This window comes from Nanorana parkeri, unplaced genomic scaffold, assembly GCF_000935625.1.
Source record: "Nanorana parkeri isolate BGI_ZX_2015 unplaced genomic scaffold, ASM93562v1 scaffold2395, whole genome shotgun sequence".
In the NCBI taxonomy this organism is placed as follows: domain Eukaryota; kingdom Metazoa; phylum Chordata; class Amphibia; order Anura; family Dicroglossidae; genus Nanorana; species Nanorana parkeri.
The window spans coordinates 66948-80925 of record NW_017308663.1 but is presented as its reverse complement, the minus strand read 5'-3'; the positions used below and the strand labels follow the sequence as shown (position 1 = coordinate 80925).

Sequence of the window (13978 nt, the reverse complement as noted above, 5' to 3'; positions counted from 1 at the left end):
TACTCTGAAACTTTAGGGATCATTTTAACTTCAGTGTCTTTGCTCTTCTCCATGACAACAATGGCAATTTTTGGAATGTTTCGGAAGTGTCACGAGTCTCCAGTAGTGAAAGCCAATAATCGAAGTCTGAGCTACATCCTTCTCTCCCTTCTGTTGTGTTTCCTCTGTCCTTTGCTGTTCATTGGCCGGCCATCACAGATAAGTTGTCTTCTACGACAAGCAGCATTTGGAGGAACCTTTACTGTCTCCATCTCCTCCGTACTGGCTAAAACCCTGACAGTCATCATCGCCTTTAATGCCACAAAACCCGAGAGCAAGATGAGGAGACTTCTAAACATTAGATGGTCCATTGCCCTGATCTGTCTCTGCTCTTTGCTTCAGATCTTGTTGTCAGTCACGTGGATTGTGTGACATCCCCCCTATCCAGATGCCAATACAGATACAGACACCATTATTTTATTGTGCAGCAAAGGTTCGGTTACTTTCTTCTTTTTAGGAATTGGTTACATTGAACTCTTGGCTCTGATAAGTCTGGTGGCTGCTTTTCTAGCCAAGGATTTCCCGGACCGTTTCAATGAAGCCAAAAACATCACCTTCAGCATATTGATATTTACCAGTGTGTGGGTGGCCTTTGTTCCCACCTACCTGAGAACAAAGGGGAAGAAAACGGTGGCCATGGAGATATTTGCCATTTTGTCATCCAGTGCTGGCTTATTGTTCTGTATTTTCCTTCCTAAATGTTACATTCTCTGTCATAGACCCGAACAATTGCCATTAAGAATTGCATCTTGTAGAATATGATTTTTGATATCAGATTTTTATGTCATATTCTTGTTCTTAAGGTGAAAAGTTTAAAAGAGGGGAAAAAAAATATCTTCCGTTCTTGCTTAAAACTCAAAAATGTGTTTAATGACAAAGTTACAAAATGATTACAAGATTAACAGCATAAAACAAATATAGAAATATGTAGATGTATAACTAAGTTCTTGTAAGTGTTTAAAGTGTTAGGATCTCTGTCCCTCATGTCTGTGTCTGAATGCCAGCACGAGAGTCCTTTGTGCTCAACTCACCATAATGTTAGAAGAAAATAGATCACCTTGAAGTGACACTAAACTCTGGAATTATATCCTAAAAACACATTAAAGTCCCTGAACTCTGAACAACAATGTATCTTATTTGTGTATCACTTGGCTGTAGATCCTCAAATGTATGTATTACAGGTAGGGATGTCCCGATACCAGTACCGGTATCGGGGCCGATACAGGGCATTTTCAGGAGTACTTGTACTCCTGAAAATGCCCCGATGCATAGATCAGATACCGGCCCTTTAAATTTTTTTTTTTTAACTAGCTTCGGCCATTAACCCCATAGCCCCTCCCCCGGAATACCACTCCACCAAACGCAGGCTGCCTCTCCGCTCTGACCTCTCCGGACGGAAGTGTGACAGCATGGCGGGGGGTAAGTGCTATGTGTCAAGTGTCCCCCTCCCCCCTGTACACATTAGCTGTTGCTACTCCTCCGTGTCCGTCCTTTTCAAACTTTGCTTTTGGTGATATATCACAATGTGTGAGATGTCCGTGCTCCTTATGTGTAATGCACTCATCAGCCGACGTACACAGCAGTTTTCACTCTCATTGAAAGAGGAGAATGTCCGTTCAGTGTGCTCACGGGGGGGGGCGGGGGCGGGAAGAGAAGCTGTATAAAAGTCTTTCCTTCACACAGAACGGACATTCTCTTCTTTCATTGAGAGGGAAAACTTCTGTGTGGGTCTGGTGAGGGCATTATGAAACGAAACACATAAGGAGCACGGACATCTGACACTGAGATATATCACCAAAAGCAAACAGTTTCATCAAGTGGAAAAGCAATGGACACTTGTAACAATAGCCAGCCTGCTATTGGATATTTTAAATTGCAATAGCCAATAGCAGGCTAGCTATTGCTATTGCCTGCTGTCAATCAGCAGAGGACCTGATTGAGAAATTTGTCTTCAGTTCCCTCCTTTGCTGATTGACAGCAGGCAGTGGGCGGGTACAATAGCCAGCCTGCTATTGGCTATTGCAATTTAAAATATCTAATAGCAGGCTGGCTATTGCTCCCAGCCACTGCCTGCTGTATTTACATTCAGTGAATCCAGTGAAGTAGAAAGGTGACACTAGAGGTCTAAAAGACCCCTAATGTCACCCTAAAGAGAACCTGTCACCTCCAATGCACGCAGCACTGGTGAGAAACTGCCCTAAAATCATTAGTCTATTGTTTTAGAAAAAATGTCACATGGCCCTTTAAGAAAAAGTATCGGTAATTGGTATCGGCAAGTACATGAGGGACAGTACTTGGTCTTGAAAAAGTGGTATCGGGACATCCCTAATTACAGGTATTTATGTCCTCTAGGAGCTCACAATCTAAGGTTCACATACATATATACAGGACCAATTTAGAGGAGAAGCCAATTAACCTACCAGCATGTCTTTGGAGTGTGGGAGGAAACCAGAGTACCCAGAGGAGACCCAGCACAGGGAGAACATGCAAACTCCTTGCAGATAGTGACCTGGCTGGGATCCGAACCAGGGACCCCCAGCGCTACAAGGCAGAAGCACTAACCACTACACCACTGTGCTGCCCATTTGAGTTGGTGGTGACACTGTCCTTCCTTCTGGAGGGGGGGGTGGCCGCTAGTTTGTGTCCTCCCGTTACCCTAAGGAGAACTATGGGAAAAGCCCTGACCCCTCATAGTTCTCCTTTAAGAGAGCTTCTCAATAGCTTTATCCATTCAACACAACAGCAAATTTTTTTACTTTTTTTTTAATTGTAAAGTTAAAGTTTTGGATAAAATACACTTTAGTCACAACTTGAAGCAAGATCAGAAGTGTGTGCAGAATCCTTTGGGAGGGGGGAGTCCCGTCTATCATTTATAAATCACTGATGGAAACAAAAAGCCCAACCCTACCGCGATCTGCGCGGTCATTGGAACCTGATCTTGATAGGCATTTGGAATCAACAGACTGGGCCCAGATATGGGGAACTACGGCCCATTGCTCAATAAACTCGACGGCTATAGAAGCCAATTATAAAGTTTTGCTTCGCTGGTACATGGTCCCGATACCGGATAATTTTTTTTCGGTACTCGCCGATACCAATTACCGAGTACCGGAAGTCTCATTCAGGAAGCCAGGTGGCGTGTGTAACGATTCGCCACCCGGCTTCCCGATTAACAAGAAAGTCTGTCCCCTCTTACCTCGGCATGTCCAGCCTGTCACCCCCGGGGGCTCTCCAGCCAGGAGCGGCCTTCCTCCAGTACCCATCTGGAGCCGGCTTGCTGGCCAACCATGGAAGCCGTGCGCCGTGCAATGATGCAGCGCCATGCTTTGTGATTGGCTCGGGAGGCCGGCTCCATGCATGAAGCCGGCTTCTCGGCCGATTAGAATGCCGGGCGCTGCGTCATTACACCGCGCCCGGCTTCCCGACCAATCAGGAAGCCGTCACAAGTGACGAGAGAGCATGGAGCCGCTTCCCAGCCAATCAGGAAACGGGGCAGCGTGTAATGACGTGCTGCCTGGCTTCCTGATACAGGAAGTACTCGTGCTAGGCATCGGAACATTTGGGCAAGTACGAGCACTTGCCCAAATACTCGGTATCGGCACCGATATCGATACTAGTATTGGTGCATCCCTACTTTATAACAGTCCCTCCCCAAACAAGCCCACTTGGCCTATCTGTGCATGGCTGTGGATGAAGAAGAGACAACACAGATCCATTGATCATGTCCAACCACAATGTGATGTCCCCGGCCAGATTCGTTGTGTATTGATCAGATGAAAGAAGCAGAATAGTTAGTAGTACAGACGAGGTCACACATTACGCTGGACGCAAATTTCAAGTTTATTGCTCTTTTATTATTTTAACATTTGATAATTTAGAAATCACGGAATGACATCGCACAGACTTTTTATTTACATTTTAAGAAAAATTAGATTTCTGTACTCGCCATAAAATTATTTTCTCTGCATTCATTGAAGGACACAGCGGAGATGTTGAATCTGACCATTGGGTTATAACACATCCTGAAAGCAACCCCCGTCTGTGGCCAAACCCCACCATCTGCTAGAGGCAGCTCAGATACAAAGCAGTAACATAGGAAACAACTGGACATAGATAGAACCAGGGAGGAAGGAGCTGCAACCTTCAATGAACAAAGAGAAAAAGGACTTTACAGCGAGTACAAAAATCCTTTTTTCTCTTCCGATCATTGAAAGACACCGCGGGGATCTTAAATCTTTGACCATTAGGACATCTAAAATCGATGCCTACAGGAGGGTTGGACTAAACAACTTTCCTAAGGCCGGAACACACAATGCAGCCTGTAAGACTCGTGAGCTGCAGAACAAATATGCATACAAGAGGTCCCTTGACTAACTACCTATGGCCAGACCAACCCAGATAAATGGTTCGGGCTCTCTGCTAGAAAGCCCGAACAGAGGAACTTTGTAATGAAGTAGTAGCTGTGAGGCCCCTACATAGCACAAGCTAGACTGTGAAAGGAAAAACTTCCCAACGAGGAGCTGGACAGAGACGAGGGAAGGGGTCCCGGTTGAGGTAGAAGCCAAAACCACATCAAGAAGGACCTGTCACCCCGCTAGGCTGTTGAAGGTCCTCAGGAATTATGGAAAAAAACAAAAAGAACATTTCCATGCAAAAAAGAACTGCACTAAGATTCTCAGCATGGAGCTTAGGTCTTTACTCCCGGACACTAGACTGGAAAACTGAGCTGCCTCTAGCATATGGGGTGTTTGATTTTGGTCAGGGGGCCATCTCTGGCCTATACCATTAGTGTCCTACTCCTGAAGTAGATTGCTATAACCCAACGGTCAGAGATTAAAGATCTCTGCTGTGTCCCTCAATAAACGGAAGAGAAAATTACATTAGAAAACGTACAACCAACATTTGGCAGATTTCAGTGCAATTCATTATCCCGGAGGAGACCGTCCTTCCTGGGACAAGTGACAAGAAAAAACACAACATCACCAATTCCTGGAGAATCAATAGACTACATGTCGATATTCATTTGGTTCACAAAACGTCATTTATTTGAAGAATATAGAACACTAACGTCTCATCTCAAGTAAATGTAAGTGGACTGGGTACCGCTCCAGCTTCTTATCTGTCTTGGGGAGGGGGCCCCCAGTGAAATTTCCCTACTATAGTCCCAGGTCCACCACACTGCTAGGACAACCCCACACTTACTGCAGGGGCTGCGTAAAGCTTCATGAACACAAATACAGATTGTGAAATGTTTCAGAGACCCTGAGCAAAGCAGGTGAAAAAACACACGCATGGCAGCCACCTTCTTGGAGACCGGGACACAGATCTCTAGTTACAACAGGCACGTCAACAAGAAAAGTCCCCACGAATACTTCATCACGAACTCCGGAACAGAAACGCAATATACATGAAAATCAGACGGTGCAACGCCGGTCACTGAGCAGTCTTGTGCGTATATAGGCGGCTTGGTGGAGTGTAGACCAGTTGGATTTTTTTTTTTTTTCCAAGAATGTGGGAGCCCAGTCTACCTCCTAAGTAAGGAATTGGGAGGAATGGCCCTCAGCCAATTGCCTCCAATTAACCCAATTGCCTCCAATTACTCCATCCATATAGCGTCATAATCCCAATCAGCATTTGTCAGCTTCCTCCACGTCATTCAAACCACCTCAATTCTACAGCCTCATGTTCACTGTAGATCAAGTCTTCTCTGTCAAATGGAAATCTCTCTTATGTAGATTCCCGCTGGTGATAATGGGATCTGATGCCTTCCCGGTACATCACACAGCGCACGGAGAAGGGAACAAACTACTCTTCGAAAGGAACCAGGTCAGTCAGGGACATGGAAACACCACCTGTCACATCTTTCCTTCCCTTCAATTTGGAATGCAACGATACCGATACCAGCATCGGTACTGAGTATTTGGGCGGGTACTCGTACTTGCCCAAATGCTCCCATACTTGCCTCTGATAACCGAACTTCTGGTCAGAGGGAGATCTCCCTCTGACCGGCATTGCCGGGGAAGCATGGAGTCAGCTTCCTTTCCAATCAGGAAGCCAGGCGGCGGGTAATGAGCCGCCTCTCAGCTTCCCGATTGGCTAGGAAGCCGACTTCACTTGTTACTAGGCAGGTTGGCTTCCAAACCATTTAGGAAGCCGGGCAGCACGTCATGACCCAGTCGCCGGCCTCCCGATTGCCTGGGAAGCCAGGTGTTCTAACGAAAGAACACCGGCTTCCTGACCAATCAGGAAGCCAGGCAGTGGGTAATGAGCCGCTGCCCGGCTTCCTGATAATCAGGGCACACGGCCCCGGTATCGCCGAGTACCGAAAACTAAATTATTGGTACTCGATACCGAAAAAATGGTATCGGTGCATCCCTACCTTCAATACTTGATGACTCACAGACCTTTAGAGAGCATGTAAATAACAGGGCTCAGGATACCTATGCATATGCAAGGATGAGAGTATTGGAGAACATACCTGCAAAAGAGTCTGGCAGCTCCCTTGGTGCTATCCTGACCAGATCCCTTTAGGTAAACGAGGTAAAGAGAACAAAAAAAGGGAACATGGTATAAATAGTAATACAGGCAGCATCTTTGGATCTCAGGTAAAAACTGCTCCGAGTTGCAAGGCTTTGAGCTGCTCTAGTCTTTGCAGCTCAAATTAAGCAACAGGTATCTCCTTGTACACAGCCCCAAACCGGATATCAGAGGGGTCTACACAGGTAGCTCCTTGTACACAGCCCCAAACCGGATATCAGAGGGGTCTACACAGGTAGCTCCTTGTACACAGCCCCAAACCTGGTATCAGAGGGGTCAACACAGGTATCTCCTTGTACACAGCCCCAAGCCGGATATCAGAGTGGTCTACACAGGTATCTCCTTGTACACAGCCCCAAACTGGATATCAGAGGGGTCTACACTACACAGCGAGCTCCTTGTCCACAGCCCCAAACCGGATATCAGAGGGGTCTACACAGGTAGCTCCTTGTACACAGCCCCAAACCTGGTATCAGAGGGGTCAACACAGGTATCTCCTTGTACACAGCCCCAAGCCGGATATCAGAGTGGTCTACACAGGTATCTCCTTGTACACAGCCCCAAACTGGATATCAGAGGGGTCTACACAGGTAGCTCCTTGTACACAGCCCCAAACCTGGTATCAGAGGGGTCAACACAGGTATCTCCTTGTACACAGCCCCAAACCGGATATCAGAGGGGTCTACACAGGTATCTCCTTGTACACAGCCCCATACCGGGTATCAGAGAGGTCTACACTGGTATCTCCTTGTACACAGCCCCAATCCTGGTACCGGAGGGGTCTACACAGGTAGCTACTTATAACAAAGCCTCAATACTTGGTATTGGAGGGGTCTTCATAGGCAGCTACTTATAGAATGCCTTATAAACACAGTATTAAAGGGGTCTGCATACAGGAATCTGCTGTTGAGGGCTTGTACACCATCTGAGGTCTTTTTTTCCACTTTAGACAAGGAGATTCTGTGACACAATTAAGGTAACTCCTATAAAACAAATGTCTAGACTTATGGAAAAAAACATTTCATTGGTTGAGTTGAAAGGGAAGAAACCATGAAAAAAAAGTCAGCTGCCATGGAACATAAAGGGGTTCTCCTCTCTCAGCACTCTGAGGCCCCAGCAGCATAATTACAGAAAAGGACGATCACTAAAGCCTCAGGGCTCCTAAATCATACATGGAGCATAGCTGGTCTGCAGAAATAGTCCCTTCTGGACCTCGTTAGGTACGTAGAGGGATTCTACTACTTTACTACTGAAAGTCTAAAACCCTTTTATAAAAGTATTGTTTTGTATTCATAAAATATCAATAGATTTACATTTCTATAACATTACCACATAGCAGAGATTTCTCAATAAATTATTCTCATTGGTCTCATTATTGCACCCGTACAATACAAACACCAGAACGCACACATCCATAGTATATATCAAGGCACGGTACACAATATAAAATATATACAACTGGATTCAACCAACATACGACACATAAACCGGGGATCCAGCAATAGGCACAAGAATAAAGATTTGCTTACCGCTGTACAGCTATATACTTTAATATGTCTACACTTCGGTGACCGCTGAAGCCTAACAATGAAAATGCATTCCATATTGTTATAAAAAGTCTTCAAAATTTAAATTTTTGCTTTCAAGGGCAAGTAAACCCAAACCTGACATTTTAATTAGGCAGCACTCTCCAGGGTGAAGGATCCAGTGCCTGCTCAGATGTCTTCAGTTACAGGAGGGGGGACTCCAAAGACCCAGACAGAGGACTCTTGGAGAGAAGAGAGACCCTTCGATGGTTCAAATCCTCAGCAAAATACTAAAAACTGGAAAAAAAACTTAGCTTGGGTGGACTTTAAACTCCACTATGTTTACACAGGAAACGGCCCTACAAGTGACACCCTACATGAAATGCCGACTGGTAGACACTGTAACCCATAGAAAGGACGACGGGTGGACAAAGTGACCCATAGAAAGGGACGAGTGGACGCAGTAACCCATAGAAAGGACGACGGGTAGGACAAAGTAACCCATAGAAAGGACGACGGGTAGGACAAAGTAACCCATAGAAAGGACGACGGGTAGGACAAAGTAACCCATAGAAAGGACGACGGGTAGGACAAAGTAACCCATAGAAAGGACGACAGGTGGACAAAGTAACCCATAGAAAGGACGACGGGTGGACAAAGTAACCCATAGAAAGGACGACGGGTAGGACAGGTAGGTGCAGTAACGCATAGAAATGACGGGTGGAAAAAGTAACCCATAGCAATGATGATGGGTAGATGCAGTAACCGACAGCAATGATGGGTGGACACAGTAACGCATACAATCTAGGTTATACCCATCAGACTGTCCAAGACAATGACAGCCAAGGTGTGTTACTGACCTAATAGTATCATCATATAAGCCCGTATCTGAGAACTCTTGTCTACCAGGCCTGTCCATCAGAACAGAAGCAGGTACGGAACCGTTACCATTCCTGCCGTGAACATGTGTCAAATGGAAGAGGGTTTTATTTTTTACGAAGGGTTTTGTTGACTGGTGAATGGACCAGTAGAGAGGCATCAGCCTAGCAGTAGAATATCAGTCTCTACATGATAATGAAAGTCACTCACAGTGCACTAGTGGTCGTTACTTTGGACAATCCCAAGTCCTGCTCAAGAGAACAATGATTTATCACTTTTTTTCTATTGAGATCACATCAATAACAGTCAAGTCAGACAAGGTCTATGAGGATGGTTAAAAATGAGATCGCCTGCAGTATTTGGCATGGATGAACAACAAATAGACTTTAATAGGTATAGTTTACCATTAGCAACAAGCAAGGGTACCTATGGACAAACTAGAGGACCACAGAAGATTTTTATGGAGTTTGTTCTTTGGCTTTCTTGTAGTGTAGCAGAGCCTGGACCATAAATCCATGGACAGCCAACATGACCACCATGTGAAGATGCTTCTATAGATCTGCTTGCTTGGACTCCTTCCGCAAGACAGGAAATGTGAACAGGCAGACAGCCTACTGGTCAGCAGGAAGCCACCAACACAGCCAATTGCTGGTCCTGCAGAGTTGAGGAGAACTGGCTGTTGTTGGGTCTATACCCAATCTGACCACAATAATCATCTCATGTCTATGAATAACCTACAGAACTCCTCCAAGAAAAGGACAACCGATAGGCAAAGTACCAATAAATGTACAGAAACAAATGAGGAACCTAAATAAATATTATTCAGTTTGGAAGCAACTCTATCCTTTCTACCTTAAAATGATAAACCGGGATGGAGGGGACTGAGCTGCCATGTCTCCCAAAATACCTAGTCTCCCAGCAGCCTCTGGGGAACACACATACTGGAAGCATTTGACAAACTGGTGGACAAACTCCTAAAAGATCCGGCCAGAGCCGATGGTATATGGACATGACAGGATACACAGGAGAAGGGGAGCTTCATCCAACATGGCACATAGGGGACAACAGAACTGTCATTTCACACTAGGTTGTCAAAGTTGGCCTGAAGACCTCAAGTCCGCCATTATCAGCATAGCTAGAGATCCCATTTAAAATCAACCTTGTCATGAGAGGTACAGGGGATGCCAACGCTAACCACTTCCGGAGAATGCTACCTGTCTGGATGATATCTGACCCTCTGGTTTCAATATTTTATGTGGGCCCAAAATTATGCTTCCTTATCCGCATATTTGCCCTGAGCCAGTAAGCCAAAATCCTAAAGCAAGAGGGTCAGTATGACAGCCAGGCAACCAGCAGATCCAGAAAGGGTGATGAGCAATCGTAACCTTCATGCCCCCCCCCCCTCTGACCGGTTGCATTTAAGGAATGGCTGTCATAGGCATCAACTATCTTCCCTGTGACCAGTTCCATTTAAGGAATGGTCATCATAGGCATCAACTATCCTCCCTGTGACAGGTTCCATTTAAGGAATGGCTGTCATAGGCATCAACTATCTGCATCACACATTCCATTTTTCTATATAATAAAGAGCAGCTTGTCCCCATAGGGGAGCGCTATCGAGGGAGACCCTCAGGCTGGGTGCACACGGGAGATTAGTAGTCACATGACCACGATGAGTGTTAAACCACAAAAATAAATCACTGAACATCTGAGAAAAAAATTTACTGCGTCATTTGAATTGATGGCAAAAACCTTTGTTGAGGATCATTCTAGAGGTCGAGATTCTAAACCTGGCGATGGAAACCCAACCAGCAGCACACAGAGGCCAGATAATGTCCTGATTCAGAGATGAACTCTCCAAGTCTCTGGGTCCGCTGGAGGAGGAGCTGAGACTTTATATGAAGTTCAAGTTTTTACCACCAGAGGAGGTCAGCGCTGATCTGGTTTAAGACTAGTGAGATGAAGGCAGAACATTAGGAGGGTGACACCACAGAGACGATGGAACCAACAAGGGTGACCAATAAAGCTGCACCCTCCGTCTCCTGGAAACCAGATGAGAAGTCTCATGGACCACATATGAGTGTCCGCCATCGGGGCGAGACATGCCCGTGAAGTTCTCCTCCATTTCATCTTTGTCCGTCCCCTTCACACTTCCGTTCAGGAAACCGTTGCATGATTTGTCGGCCACCAAGGGCTTCGGAAGGATCTGTTCATCCTTCGGGGAAAAAAAAATTAATATATAAATAAATAAAAAGAACACTGAGAGGATCACTACAAAAACAAAACATTGTATTTTTTTAGAGCGGGAATGGATTAGTACTGGGGATGCACCGATACTGCGTATTTGGGCGAGTAGTCGTAGTGGTCCAAATGCTCTGATACCAGAACTTCAGTCAGAGGGAGATCTCCCTCTGACCGGCAGTGCCAAAAGGAGAACGGAGCCGGCTTCCTTTCCAATCAGGAAGCTGGGCGGTGGGTTATGGCCCATCTCCCGGCTTCCTGATTGCCTAGGAAGCCGGCTTCATTTGTTGCTAGGCAGCCTGGCTTCTTGACCAATCAAGAAGCCAGACAGCACCTCATGACTCTCAGCTCGGTTTCCTGATTGGTCAGGAAGCCAGACAGCCTTCGGCAAGTGAAAGAACACCGGCTTCACAGGCCATCAGGAAGCCGGGCGACGGGTCATGTCCCGCCACCTGACTTCTTGATAATCCGCCCACACGGCACCGGTACTCTGTATCGGCGAGTAGGGGCCAAAAAACGGCATCGGTGCATCCCTAATTAGAATATCTGCTACTTTCTTCACCTTTGTTATGGTGACCAATGTCATTGGACACAAATGGGAGAGCCTAAAATTTTGCCGTTCAAGGCCTCATTCAGATGGGTGGTAAATTCAGGCGGTTGCTCTGCGTTTATAAAAGGAGAACTATGGGGTCAGGGCTTTTCCCCATAGTTCTCCTTAGGGTAACGGAAGGACACAAACTAGCGTCCTCCCGTCACCCTAAGCTCAGTATATAGGGAGCTGCAGCTCGCGGTATACTGAGACGCTGCAGCCGGAACGGATCCCAACAATTCTGTCTGGATCCACCCAGCTGCATGAGTGACAGCTGGCTCTGCCTATCTAGAGGCAGAGCCAGCTGTACCAGCCCCCTCCCCGTCTGTTCCGCCAGTCAGCGCTGGAGGATCGGAGCGGGGAGGGGAGAATCCAGTCACTCCCCCTCCTAGTTCTCCTTTAATTCTCCCCGACCGAACAGCTCAAAGCTAAAGGAGGAATAATAAAAAAAAAAAATTGAACACATGCCAAATTTTTAACTGCGTGTCGCATTTGGCTGGTGGTGCCGCTTGCCAAACACAATCTATGCAATTGAACGTCCCCATTGAGATAGAAACAAAATGGCGTTCAGGAAGTGGCAGGATCTCCTCCCCCAACGCCAGGCAACTGCTTCTCTACCGTCCTCTGAAAAGAGATCCAGCACTTAGCAGAGGGGTGGTGGAGTCTGCCGCCCATCTGAACGAGGCCTTAAAAACATTAGGAGGGGGAAAGAACTCTTACATTCATTACACTCTACATTAGTTATTCTGTACACACCGTATATCATGTATTCTGTGTATATAAAATAAGGAGATCTGGTTCTTGTGCGGATCAATCTGCCGCTTGTCATTTTACATCATTGCTGACATTTGGATACATTGTAGCCGCTGCTTATAATTAGGATTTTCTTCTAGTATTAGGTTATGTATACACATGAAATGTATATTGTCTGTTTCTGTACACTGGCCCTGACCCCCACTAAACATGTCGGATTGTAAAGAAAGTTTGTTTGAATTCAATGGTTCATCGTGCCGGCTCTCCGCTTCTTTCAATATTTCGGGCAATAAATACATCCCCCTCGTGGCTCTAGACTTGTGGGGTATACCATCCCCTCGGGCCTAGACTCATTTAGGCAAAGCCAAGTTTTCAGTGTAGGGTCCCTTTAACACTATTGCCCTAGAAGACAATGCAATGTACCTGTAACAGTCTGGATTCGTGGTGCTCCCCTACCTCTGGTATGTGTGGCACCCCAAACCGCAACCTTTCCTTGTATCTCTCCGGCAGGAAGAAGAGCAGCTTTGGGAGGACGAGGTACACTGTGCGGGGGTTCACATCCTTCCCCTTCATCGGCCCTGAAAAACACACCAATGGTACACATTCATCCAATGAAGAACAATTGTCACAAATGAGCCGCCATTACAAAACACACCGAGGAAGGTGATTGGCTGCTTTTTCTATCCGGGAAATATTACTAGTACCATAGACCGGTCGATGTAAAACTCTGACCCTCCAGCTGTGGTGCAACTACAAATGATTGTGCATTCAGGGAGAGTGTTTTCTAACTGCATGTAATCATATCACATTCCATTACATGCGGTGTGCAGGCGTTTACATGGAGCTGCTGTCACCTGATCATTAACTTGAATAGGTGACAGCTGCCACTTGTAAACACCAGATTAGTGATTCCTGCTGCAGGAAAACGCACGTTTCTGATGCAGGAATCCCTAATCGCACCTAAACCTACAGATATGAAAGGGGGCTTATTGTCTGTATATTGGGGTCTGTAGTACCAAACCGGATATAGTTATATTTTATTTTAAAGTATGAAATTTCACAAGCGGCCCCCAAGAGAGAAAAAAATGTGTCGAGTGGCCCCTGAGACGGAAGAGGCGGGGGGCCAATAGACGGAGCTCCAGTCGGGCGGCGAAGATGACAAGGAGGCCGTGTCGGGCGCCAAGGATGAGGAGGCCGTGTTCCAAAGAGGTCAGGCCGTGCAAGGTAAGAGGACTGTGCTGGCAGAGCCCAGCATAGATTCTGCACAGCCCACCAAAGAGTGTCAGGTGTGCTGTGCAATACCCTTTGGTGGGCTCTGCAGGATCCGTAGGGGTCTCTGCAGTCTGCAAAGCCCACCACAGATCCTGCACAACCCCCCTGAGATCCTGCAGGGTGTCAGGGGGGTCTCTGCAGG

The 13978-nt window shown here is 46.4% G+C and overlaps 1 protein-coding gene across 1 annotated transcript in view; it reads right to left on the bottom strand.

The window, feature by feature from the left end:
• Positions 1–546: 546 nt before the first annotated feature.
• SLC5A6 (solute carrier family 5 member 6) overlaps positions 547–13978 on the bottom strand; it is a 44186-nt gene continuing 30754 nt past the window's right edge. Inside the window, exons 14-16 of the mRNA XM_018573478.1 lie at positions 13021–13142; positions 11014–11196; positions 547–645 (exon numbers count right to left, since the gene is read on the bottom strand). Coding sequence (XP_018428980.1) covers positions 547–645; positions 11014–11196; positions 13021–13142 — 404 coding nt within the window. The remainder of the gene's footprint in view (positions 646–11013; positions 11197–13020; positions 13143–13978) is intronic.